The sequence below is a fragment of the Mirounga leonina genome, unplaced genomic scaffold (assembly GCF_011800145.1).
Source record: "Mirounga leonina isolate KUSES-001 unplaced genomic scaffold, KU_Mleo_1.0 Mir_53, whole genome shotgun sequence".
NCBI classification, from domain to species: domain Eukaryota; kingdom Metazoa; phylum Chordata; class Mammalia; order Carnivora; family Phocidae; genus Mirounga; species Mirounga leonina.
The window spans coordinates 77,027,849-77,040,847 of record NW_023270807.1 but is presented as its reverse complement, the minus strand read 5'-3'; the positions used below and the strand labels follow the sequence as shown (position 1 = coordinate 77,040,847).

The 12,999-nt window shown below is 35.4% G+C and overlaps 1 protein-coding gene across 1 annotated transcript in view; it reads left to right on the top strand.

Moving 5' to 3' along the window:
• The first annotated feature begins 5,072 nt into the window (after positions 1-5,072).
• The window catches only part of TRDN (triadin), a 386,087-nt gene continuing 378,160 nt past the window's right edge, over positions 5,073-12,999 (top strand). The window contains exon 1 of the mRNA XM_034990493.1: positions 5,073-5,588. Within this exon, the coding sequence (XP_034846384.1) occupies positions 5,567-5,588 (22 nt within the window). The 5' untranslated portion in view covers positions 5,073-5,566. The remainder of the gene's footprint in view (positions 5,589-12,999) is intronic.

Below are 12,999 nucleotides of genomic sequence, written 5' to 3'. Positions count from 1 at the left end.
TCTTATTGAACTATTTCAAGTTCATTATATGTAAACCTTTATAATTTTTTTCTGAGTTGTTTTTCTAGTTGTCCCTCTACTTGAGATGTATGTCCTCAATCTACTATTTATTTAAATGATTTCTTACACTTCAAGACAGTATTTCCTTCCTCTTAAAGCCTTTCCTATTGCATTAGAGCTCCCTTTCTGTGCCAAGGCATAGTGTTTATTCTACTCTAAATCTTATCACATTGCATTATAATGTCTGGTGTATATTGTCCATGCCCTTATTAGACTCTGAGCTCCTTGAAGACAAAATCCTCATCTTATTCATCTTGGTATCTATCACTAGAACCTAGCTTAGTGCTGAGGGCAGAGTAAAGAGATAATATATGTATTTATTGAACAATGGAATAATGAGTACAAGTTATTTCCTTATTTATAACCAAGTTCAGAAAGTTAGTGACCCTAGTTAGATAGCATGCAGTAACGATAAACCAGATATACACATTGTTGATAATGTAAAAACATCAAAATGTAAAAAAAAACAAGGTGATGATGTTGTGAATTTTATCCAAGTTAGCAAATAGAAATGCTCATTTAAATTATTTTTAGAGCGGGTGCCTGGGTGGCTCAGATGGTTAAGCGTCTGCCTTTGGCTCAGGTCATGGTCCCAGAGTCCTGGGATCAAGTCCTGCATCAGGCTCCCTGCTCCTTGGGAGCCTGCTTCTCCCTCTGCTTCTCTCTCTCTCTCTGTCTCTCATGAATAAATAAATAAAATCTTTAAAAAAAATTATTTTTAGAGGAAAAGAAATTTGTATCTAAGAACTAGTCAGCAGATACTTTTATTAAAAAAGCTATTTATGCTTTTATAAGAAAATTAAAAAGCATAAATGAAAAATTGCTTTTGAATAGCAACTAAGACCACAGACTGAAGATCATACGTGACAGCTGCAGAGCAGAAAGCAGTCATCCGAATTATGGCTTCCACAGGACCACCTACTACAGGATATGGCAGGTTCTTATAAAGAGGACAGTGGTAGTGGACAGAAGCCAGCAATTCAGAGAATAGAATCCCCAAGAAGGAAGGGGCTGCTTTTGCTAATTGAAGACTGAATTGACGTAAGCACATTTCTGAGAGAATGTTTGACAATGTCAAATGCGTGTGAGGAAAGAAGCCTGATATTGGAGACTCAGCTATTCATGAGTCAGAGTTAAAGAGAGGAAAGTTTTTAATTGCACTGGAATGCCTTCTGTCATTTGAAACGAGCTGGATTACAGTTTCTAAATAATCAGATGGTAAGCCAAACCTCTGGAAAGACTTTCAACCTTTGGTTAAAGAAATGAGCACAGGCCATTTAGAGAAAATAATAAGGATGAAATGAGATTTTCCATGACACAAATAGAACACAAAATAATTTAAAATGAAGTGAACAGCAGTGTTGAGATGAAGTAAGATTAATGAACTAATAGTTCAATTGAGGTTTTCTTGTGATTCTGAAGATTAAGTTTATCAAGTGAGAGCTTCAGTGGAATTTCTAGGTCATGTGATAGGATTTCAAGGTCAGATGAAAGTAAATACAATCAAATGGCTCTCAAGTTCATATTCAGTGTTCCTAATTTCTCTTATATTTCTTCCTTCTAAGGTTTAAAAAGCCAATATTTATTCTTTCTATAACTAGGTTGTTTTTGCCAAGTTCTTCTTCACTTACAATTATCTTACATTATGATGCTCTGTCCCCTACCTCTCCCCTTTTTTTTCAAATCATTCTGGTTGATTATTTACCTTTGTCTCTTACAGAAATGAACCTGAATACTTAAGCTCACATAAAAGTTATACCTGTTATTATGTTAGGATCCAAGTAAAAAGCACTTTAATCCCAATTCGATATTCCATGGATTTACTTATGCTTTAAGTGTACAATATTATTTTAAAAAGTGTACAATATTGTACAAAGTTTTTTTATTACTTTATTTTTATTTGTCACCAATTCATGTATAGTTTATTCACGTATAAGCTGTTTGTATCCATAAATTAAGAAATAGAAGATCTTTTTGTTTAAGATTTTATTTATTTATTTGACAGAGGACAAGAGCACAGGCAGGGGAGCAGCAGACAGAGGAAGAAGCAGGCTCCACACTCAACAGAGAGCCCAATGTGGGGCTCGACCCCAGGACCCTGGGATCATGACCTGAGCCGAAGGCAGATGCTTAACCAACCAAGCTACCCAGGCATCCCTAAGAAATAGAAGATCTTGAGAAGTAACCCTAAAATCTGTTTTCTCTCAAATATCTTCATCCCTTGAGAAATAGGTGACTGGTAGTAAATAACTATTTTCTCCCAATTATACATTTTCTCACTACCTCATAAAACACACAAACATTGGCACAGAACAGGATAATGTAGTACGGTCTTAAAATGATTTTTTTAAATTTAATTTTGTTTTATTATATGATTTTTTTGGTGGAAACCAAAAATCATCAAAATTTCTCCGGTTGTCTCCTGAATCTTTTTTGCATTCTGAAATTGAATAAAAGTATCTTCTTCATAGCCAAATGCAGTAAAGGTCTTACTGATTGTTAGTTTATGATAAGACCTGACAGAGCAGCCAGATTTTTTAAAAACGTTGCTCTAAAGAATATTTTTGTCTACTAACTTGAATATTTAGAACATTGAGTGAAAATCACAAGGGTCAATGACCAGTATAATCAAGTTGGAGAGGCAGCTTGGACTAAATGGAATACTTAATAGAACAAACTTTCACAGTTTACCATTGACTTATAAAGACCCGTCAGTTAATAATGCATCAGGACAGCTATTCCTGTATGCATAACATGTCTACCTGTGCCAATTCAGGAAGCTAGTACTGAGAAGAGAGAGCCACTACTTTTCAGGTCATGTTGAAAGAGCCCAATGAGGGGTGCCGGAGTGACTCAGTCGGTTAAGCAGCCAACTCTTGGTTTTGGCCCAGGTCATGATCTCAGGGTCCTGAGATCAACTCTTGCATCTGAGCTCAGCACTCAGTGGGGAGTCTGCTTCAGGATTCTCTATCCCTCTGCCCCTTCCCCCACTCTTTCCCTCTCTCAAATAAATAAATAAATCTTAAAAAAATAAAAAAGGAAAAAGCCCAATGAACTGTGAGGTCTCTTTAAAATGAAAACCTCTTACGAATGAAGAAAGGCAAACAAGTTGAAGAAAGGCAAATATATTGTTTGTAATGTTTTATTCTTTGAGTGTCCTGAAGAATAGGGTATATACCTTTAGAAAAATGTCAGTTTCTTGGTTTTGGAAAGCTTCAGAGAGTTCCAGTTGAAACTCAAAGATATAACTCAAAGATATATATCATTAATTTGGTTTCACATAATTTGAAAGTTGTAATAACTTTTCAAAATGAGAAATCTACTGGTTTCCTAATGTCTAATAAGATTCATCAACTCATCCAACAGATAGATTTAGAAAAACTTATTATCTTGCAAACATGTTTATTCGCTAGAATATTTTTTTACATTTCTTCCTCCTTCTAGTATATATAGCACGAAATTAGTGATTGGGGATTTAAGAGCAGCATCAATCACTAGGAATTTAGTATTCTTGCTCTTTATTTTTATTTCAACTTCTTATTAAGTAGGAGCTTGTAATTGTGATTCATTCCTGTTCTAAGCTAGCTAATTTTATTTAGACCCTGACCCATGTAAATTCTTAGTGAATTACATACAGGATTTTTTTTTTTTTTTCAGTTAACCACAGTGAGAGACTGTGAGAGTGGTTGAAAAATGGAGTTGGGAAAGACTATGTTTTCTTAAATTTGGAAGCTCTGTGATGATATTGAATGGAGATACCTTTGGAGGTGAAGTAAAGAGAACTCTGTTTTTAGGCTTCCTCATCCCCATCTTAGAAAGCAGGCACCAACCCAGTGCTCCAGGAGGGTGCTGCCAGGAGTCTGCGTCTTTCCATCTGCAGGTGACCTCATCTGTAGTGTTCCCCATTATCTGCAAATGGTAGGGTCTGCCACAAAGTCTCACCTCTTGGGAAAGGTATCAGACTTGGAGTCAAAAGCCTCTAGGCCTCGTGTAGGATCTTGGATAAAACCGTGTTACCTGGAATTATTTCCTCTTTTGTGAATTAAGATTGCTTAACTTACTTATTCTGCAAGTATATGAACACTTCCTAAGGTGGGAGGAATTGAGGCAGCAAATACAAAAGTGCTGACATGGGGTGTGTGTGTCATTTTCTATGGAAATTGCTGTTGTAACTTTCTTCTGAGTCCTCAAAATTAAAACAACAGACATGACTTTGCTTTGTGATCTCTGAAGAACCATACAAATCAAAGAGATTGTGACAACTAAAGGCAGCAAGTTAAGGCTAAAAGTTGAAACTACAAACATTTATTAGGTTGACTATGAGAATAACATAAAAGATAAGTGTAGTCACCCCTTGATTATTCAGATTGGCTGCAGTTTGTGATTCTCAATGCCCTTTGATTCTCCTTCCCCTTCCTACAACCGACTATTGAATATTTCTCTGCTCATTAACACCTGTCTGGGAGTGGGAAGGTGAAATGCTAATCAGCCCAGCCCTTTTGGTTAATCATTAGCTGCTATGATCCTTTTTCTTTTATTTTCCTGAAGTTGAGACAGGGAAAAGTTGAAATCTTTTACTACAATGTTGGCTGTAGATTTCTAAACTTTGTGTCACCTCCCCTCTCTTTTACTGAATAGATAAATTCAGATATTTTGTTTTCAGTCGTGCATGAAAGAGAATAAAAAGATCTAGGAATTCATCAGTTCTCAAGTGTCACTATAACTTCACATTACATATTTCTTACTGGCCAGTGTTTGGAAAATCTTAATCCCCTACAAGGAAGCCTCAGGATTTAATAGTGGCAACTTTAAGTCATGGCCCTATATAAATAACTACACTTGCTAAGTGAATTTAGACCAATAGGGAATCAACCTGGAGAAAATGACTGAAGACTACCCTCCCCTTTGCCTCTGGTAGACATGACAGGACCCTCCCCACACCAAATAAGGGAAGAAGAATGTTCTGAGCATTAAGGACACTAAGAATAAATCTGAGCTATCACAGATAAGATTACTTTCGACTCTTTATTTCATGTTTTCTGACATAGACCCCAAGATCTATAATTATCTTAAGGAAACTGTGGGGGCTTAGACAGTACTTTTAGTTATTTTGTTGTTGTTGTTGTTGTTTTCCCTATCTTTCTTTGGGGCTGGAGAGCTGGTGTGTGTGTGTGTGTGTGTGTGTGTGTTCCCCTAGAGTGCCCCCCCCCCAAAAAGTGCTGAAGAGTCCTAGGGAGATGAGGCTATTTTTGTTCGAAGCTGATACTTCTGCCTGAGCCACAAGCACAGCTTGGAAAAGGCTCAGGTTGTTTCCAGGGGGAGAACTCTGCAGAAAAGAGACGAAGTTCAACAGGACAACAAAAGGGCAGCAGAAACAGCCAGGAAAACGAAGAGCCTTCACGTTTTTCACACAGAGCCCCCTATCAGAGTTCTCGAATTCTAAAGTATTCTGCAAAGTGCCACTTGACCGGAACTTTTCGCCTGCTTTTTCCATTCTCCAACCACCATGACTGAGATCACTGCTGAAGGTACTGCTACCATTTTCCAATAGTACCAATAGGAAAAAAAAGGTGGAAATCGACAGTGACATTGACAGTCAAGTTGTCAACTTAAATGTTGCTTTTAGATACTTGTCTTGATCAATGATTCTATACGGGATTGGAGAGGTGGATTTGGGAGTGGAGAGGCTATAGATCTGTGTGTTGGGGGAGAGAAGGGGTTTCTCTGCATTTTGCATGGGGAAACTCTTCTCTGCTATGCCAAAGGCCCCAGTAGGTACCAGTTGTCACCCACACCTCTATAAATAGCTATGGTCATGTAACATAACCGCTGATATCTTACCTTGCAAAAATTACAAGACTTGCAAGGATAGAGACCACAATGAACTTAAAATGTTGCATTTAATGTTTGAATGTAGAAAAAATATTTTGAGCATTTTTGCTTTATGATCTTTTAAAATGGAGATCTTAAATTTGTTTTTCCTTTCTAACTTAAGTGTATAAATATGCATACACACATACGTAAGATTTAAGATGTAAGTGCTCCCACAAAATTTGTATATATTTTACTATTGGTAGATATACAGAGACAAAGTTAGAAATCCACAAAATGTAGATCAATATGATTTTAAAATGAAGCAATTTGAATTCTGATTCTTTTCACACACCCCATGTCTCTTTTACCTCTATATGATGAACTCTATCTTTCTATTAAAGTAAATATTTTGTTTCAGTGCTTCCTCTGAAAAGGTTTATGCCATAACTAAAACATTTTTTTATTATTTGATCATGGTAGCAATTGTTTCATCTATATATAAATATGTAAAATATATGTAAATATAAAAATATATGTATATTTCTTAGAATGAAAGGACCCTTTAAACAACTAAAGCATTTTGAATCCAGACACAATCCAGTTCTAGTGAGGTAAAAATCTGGGAGGTGGATCTAAAATTTGCTTCTGACAGCTATAAGAAAATCAGACAGGTGGTGCTCTCATCAGCTTCCAAGTTGAATGCTGTTTTTAATTAGACAACTGAAAAACAGAACATGTGGTTTTGGCTCTTTGCATAGATGCTAGTATGGACACACAGTGATTTCGGAGTTGGAGATTTTCAGTCAATATTTATAAGGAGAAATGTCTTACTTGTACCTTCCACTGAGAAATTTAGTCTGGCACCCCAAACTGATAAAAACAATTACTGAGAGGTTTCTGTGTATCAGGTATTTTGCTCAGGACTTTGTGCTATTTCCTTATTTAAACCTCATAGAATTCAGTTAAGCCAGCATTATTACCTCCATTTTGCAGAAATAGAAACTGTAACTCAGATGTTCGGTGACTTGCTCAAGACTATGGCATTGCCAAGATTAGAAGCCAGCTCCCTTAGATCTAGTTTGTGTTATTTCTTTTCTGTAAGAGGATATCAGGTTTAGTCTTTACCAATTTTAGTTCAGAATTTGCTAACTAAATATAAATAGCATTTTTTCCTATTCCTTAGATATTCTGTGTCATGTGGTCTTTAGTTTGTCTTAAAGAGAGCTATCTTTAACAGTTGCTTGCTTAGCCCCGCACAAGTTAGTAAGATACCTATGAATGTGTTTCCCTCCCTGTGGACTGGGTGTGGGCATCCAGCCGATTCAGGAGGTCACAACCAAATCATGTTTGGTTTGCTTGTGGATTATTCTCTGTAGAACTTGGTACTTGATTCATAAAATTTTTTTACAGGAGAATTCTTGATTATGAAATAGAATTTTTGTTTCTATCTTGTCCCCGTGGAGTATCTAAAGGATTCTCACAAGACCTCTTGGAATCTCCCATAAAAATCATTGAATTAGTAATAAAGGGTAAAAAACACCAGCTAGTGAGGGTCATTTCCTGCTCCTTGGCCTTTGCAGTTCATAGGATCTATGTCATCTGAACATCAATTATGTACTTTTTTCCTTTTCGGGAATGATTTATTAATCATATTTCTCAGATGAAAATTAGACTGCCAACTAAGAGCTGAATTTTTAAGGTTAGCACCTCAGTCATTCTCTGGGGTTATCCAGAGCTTCTGGCACACTTCTCTCCTACACACTTTTCATTTTGTCTTCATGATTCTCACTTTTTTGTGTCCCAGCCTCAATAGTCTTCTTTTAGTCTTTTGTAAGGGGTATGCTTTTGTACAGAACTTAGGTACATGTTATTCCCTTAGCCTGGAATAGTCTTTCCTCTCATCTGCTGTATTTCTTTTGCCACCACTTTGGGGCACATTACGAAAATGTAAGTACTACATCAGTAGACTGTGACATCTACTGATGACTCTTCCCATCCATTTATCACAACGTAAGCAAACGCTGTACAGCAATTATGAAAGGTAGAGCTAGAGTAGCCTCTTAGAGAGTTCTTGTCTACTGTCCTGACCTCCACTGTTGGAAAACTGAGGCTGATACAGATTAAATGACTCCCCCATGGTCATTGATATTAGAGGAAGTCTGAAGATATAATTCATATCTCCTGTGGCTTCTCTCAGTGCTTATTCAACTATAACCGCAGGACACATCGATAAACCTTACCAAGTTCTTTACATAGATTACCAGTGCATGTTCCAAGCCTGACTACTTCATCTAACAGAACAAAGGAAGTAATGCTAAATATGGAATTGTGTTTCAGGTACAGAGCCATAGATGAAGTAGAACTAGGACCAAGTTGGAAGCCAAAGGATTTTAGAGAAATAATATCTTTGATTCTGGCCACGATGAATTTATAAAGATAATTATAATGACAATTATCATAACAGTTCACACCAAAAACTAATGATGTACTATATATTGGCTAATTGAACATAATAATAAAAAAGAAATCTAAAAAATAGTAATAATAACAATTCACATATTGAGAAGACATTAAATGTCAAGCACTGTATGAAGTTTGTTATATGATCTATATGTTATATAGATACTTTTATCATTGCTATTTATAGAATAGGAACTTGAAATTTAGAGAGGTTAGGGATTTGCCATGAATTCACACAGCTGTATACGGTAGAGCTAAGATTCACATCCAGATCTCTATCTGAGTCACGTTGACTACTTCTCCTTGCTGTGTGAGACCAGTAGTTAGCCTGCTGTTCCTTCAGAGGCTGACAGGGGCCTACCCTAGGCCACTGTTCTGATTTGGCCCATGCTAGATTGAGTAAGTTGGATCAGGCCACAGACTGGATCAAATTCAAAGAGTGCTAGGGTTTAGGACTATAAATAGCCTTCTACCTTCTTTCCAGAGGTTATTTCTAGACAAGTGCCAAAGTTAGCTCCCCTTATGAGTTTCATGTGAACTTGCATTTGACAGCATACAGCACTATGCAAAAATACCTTTGGAGTAATTTTGGTAGTTAATTTTTTTAAACTATAGTTAATTCTTAATAGCTTGGTTGAAACGATAGAGACTTTTTTAAAAGCTGATAAAATTTGTAATTTTTTCAAATTGCCACGGTAACTAACATACAGTCAAATTATGCTTTACAGTAACATCTATGTAACTGTGTTCTCTCGGTCCAAGGATCTCCAAAATAGAGGGAAGTACAAATCTCTACATAATAGATTCAAGTTGGTAAAGATCTTATATATAATTAACTGGTAATTTACTAGAAAACTTAGTTAAGGGTAATTAAAAAAAAATTAGGTCAAACTTCTAAACTCCTAACTTCTAAACTATTATATAACTTCAGGATTCAAGAGAAGGTTTATTATACCATATATGGGATTGTTTCCTCACTCTTAGCTCAACCGTGTTTTACTGCTTCTGCAACAGACCTGTGGAAGGATTTGATATCCAAAATGTAGAGCAAAAATCGTAATTTATTTTACACAATGCAGTGTTTCAACAGACTGTTTCAACAGACTGTAAAGCACATGAGCTCCCATTGTTGCTCTCAAGAAAAAAGATGGAAGATTCACAGCCAGACTAATTAACTATGCACACAAGTTATGTCACCTAGAGCAACAGATGGTGAAATTAAGAGAAGGAGAAGATCCAGCCTACGTATTTCTGTCTATCTTGCTAAAACTGAGTGGCTATTCTGGCCCAAGTCGAGATGACTTGGGTTGGGAGGAGGAGGAAGTACTAGGTTCAAGCCCTAATCACTTCCAAATTATGTTCTCCTGTTCAAGAAAAGCAATACCCCACATCTAGAATATCATTTTTAGTTCCACGAGCACATTTTAAAAATTGATATTGACAAGACAATATATTTGGAGAAGGACCATGATTGTAAGAGGCACAGTTAAATGAAAAGACTTGTGCATAGGTTGTTTAAGGAGAAGATCAGGTTTTTTTATTATGTAGCACTCGGGGACAAAGTGAAAACCCATAGATAAAAGTCTAGAAGCCACAAAAAGGCAAACTCTTGGCAAAATATAACTCAAAGCCTAACCAACCATTAAAATGATAGCTAGAACTAACTCTTCTGATTCAAAAACAAAAAACAAAAAAAAAAGAAAAATACATAAGTAGAAATAAAAGAAAAACAATGAAAAAAACACAGTCTGCAATTTTCAAGAAATAGGTGGATGAAGAATATGTTAAAAACTATACCATAGCATGCAATCAGCAAAATCCAGGCAGGCTATGGGAACCTTTATGATATAAACAACCCAGTTCCTTCAAAGAAGTTATTGGAAACAAAAAGAGATGCCAAGGAAACCTATAGATAGAAAGAAATGTTACCCATCATAATGTGTAAAATTAATAGATCCTGATTCAGACAACCTTAAAAATTCCAATGAAATAATTGAAAATTTGACATATTTTGAATGTCGGATGATATTAATGAATTACTTTATCTTTAGTGGGGTGACCATATTGTGGCTATGTTTTAAAGCTACTTATATAATTTGGAGATACATACTCAAATATATATGGATGAGATGATACAATGTTTGAAACTTGCTTCTAAATAATATACCAGAGAGGAGTATCAATGAGGTGTATGTGACATCGGACTGGCCAAGACTTGGTTATACTGGGACTGATGATGGGTACACGGGTTTTGTTACAATATTCTGTCTACTTTTGTGAATATTCAAGCCTTTCCTTAATAAAAAGCTAGGTAAAAAATAAAGAACAGAGTTGATGTTTTTAGTAAAAATTTACTTTTTGTAATATATATGGGTCAGTGAATCCACTGACCATCAAATTTATTTGTAAGTGCAAATTACTGTCTAAATTAGCAGTCTGTTATTGAAATGGAAACCAAATATACTTGTATTAGACAGTGGGGTCCAGAAATGTGCATGACATTTGTAACAGCAGAAAAGGAAATAATGATATTTTTAAAAAATATGTTATAATGTGGGGATTTGGAGGTTAGTTTTATTTCATTTCTCAAAAGTATTAGTGACATCAATTAGACATCTTAATTAGTAACATCATTTTTTGAGATGGTCCGTGTGAAAACCTGAAAAGAAATTAAAAACCTAAGAAGTCAATATGAGGCAAGGAAAAATAGTTCTAAAAAATGCTATGGTCAGGAACATCATATTTATTGACAGGGCATTAAGGACCAAGTCTTTTATGAATATCTTTTTAAAATATCACAGAAACTCTGAAAGGCTAAGAGGCAGATATCACAGAAATCTGATCAGTCTGATTCTAAAACTTCTCAATCTTCTTTCCTGCTCAAGTTGAATTTAGAAAAAGAGAAGATTGTGAAAAGCAGGTGGGTGACATAATTCATTGAAAATCAGAGAGAAAAGGTAGTGTAGCACTGAAAGAAGGCAGCATTAAAATAATTAAAGGCAGCATGATGGAGTACAAAGCATGTGGAGTTTAGGTCAGATATCCAGGTTGGAACACCAGCTCCATTACTTAACCATAGTTATCTGGGGCGGGGGTGGGATGGGAGGTGGAGTGTGGGGGTGGGGTTGGGATGAGGAGCCTCATAAGAGGCCAGAAGAATGTTTTCAACTTTTTACAAGATCATGCTTCTTGGCAAATTATGTTATGTGTACATTTAAAAATTGTGCAAAGCATCCATGCTGCAAAATCTATAGTGAAAGTGAACAGAAATGCATCTTTTTAGTATCAACCTTTGCTGGGTTCCATTAAGAAGCTTTTTGTTGCAGCTTTTGTTATTATTTGTAATAGTGATTCTTTTTTTTTTTTTTTTACCACATTTTAAGAACACAGTGCTCATGGAAGATGTTCTGCTTGTCAGCTTAAAAGCTTAAAATTTTGTTTTTGGTGATCATTGTGACTATAATTTAAAAACCGTGCTTTTACAATGCAAAAATGAATTGAGCCTATTCAGCTATTATTCTAAGGGCTTAGGAATCCTTAGAGACTTAAAGCCTTCAAGCCTGTTTGCATTAATTTTTAATCAGTTAACAATATTTAATATGAGAGAAACATAAAACAGTGCAAGTAAGCAATTTTAAAGTGGTCTATATTGACCTTTGGGTTGAATATATCGATTTGAAAAGAGAATGCATACATAGATGGTTAAGATTTTCCAGTTAAGCTTTTGGTTTTACAGTTATGGAGTTGAAATCATTATTTTTTTCTTCCATCAAATAAAAAGAAACCCTTTGGAGAAATGTTCAATATATTTTTAAAATGCAGATTATTTAAAGTAACACATTTAAAAAGAACAAATTAGGGAAAAACCTTCATCTGAAAATCATGCATTAACATAATACAATACTTCCAAGCTTATGGAGTTCAGTTTCTGTTGAACTCAAAGTTCTAGGAAAATCTAGCAAAGTTAAATTTTGCTTTCCTTAATTCCCATTTTCTCTGAAAAATCAGAGCGCCATGAATAATTTCTGATAGGAAGGGCTTATTTGGGTGTCACATGAACATGTATTGCCCCGAGTGAGGGTTAAACAGAGATAGATGAACTTTCTGGTCCAAAAAGATAGTATTTTCCATCTTCAAAGGAAGTTAAAAAGAATATCCTTGGCAAATGTGTAATGAATAAAGTCCTGCTTCTCTCTGTACAAGTTATGCTCTATAAACATCAAACATCTCCACATCTCTGTGCCTGAAGTCAAGCTGTCAAAAGCACATGGAATTTACGATTCTGAGAGATCCTTTGGTATGTAAATGAGCTGTTCCCCCATAAACCACAGAGTCCATCTCACTTATGATGTACTTCATATTACATTTAAATATGTATAGTTTAGATATTTCCTAGTTTGGTACCTGTGGCAAGGGTTGGGGTATGTGGTCTTCACTTAAATTAAAGATACAGTCGTTTAATCTAGAAGAACAGATAATTTATGTTTGTTCAGTAACCTGCTTGTTATAAACAGGTTTTCTCATTGCTACTCATTTGCTGCATCCTCCCCCTCTCCCTGACACAGGTTTCTGAAATGTTGAGAAAAAAGAAAGAAAGAGCTCCTAATATATGCATAATATATAATATAATATAATATAATATAATATAATATAATATAATATAAT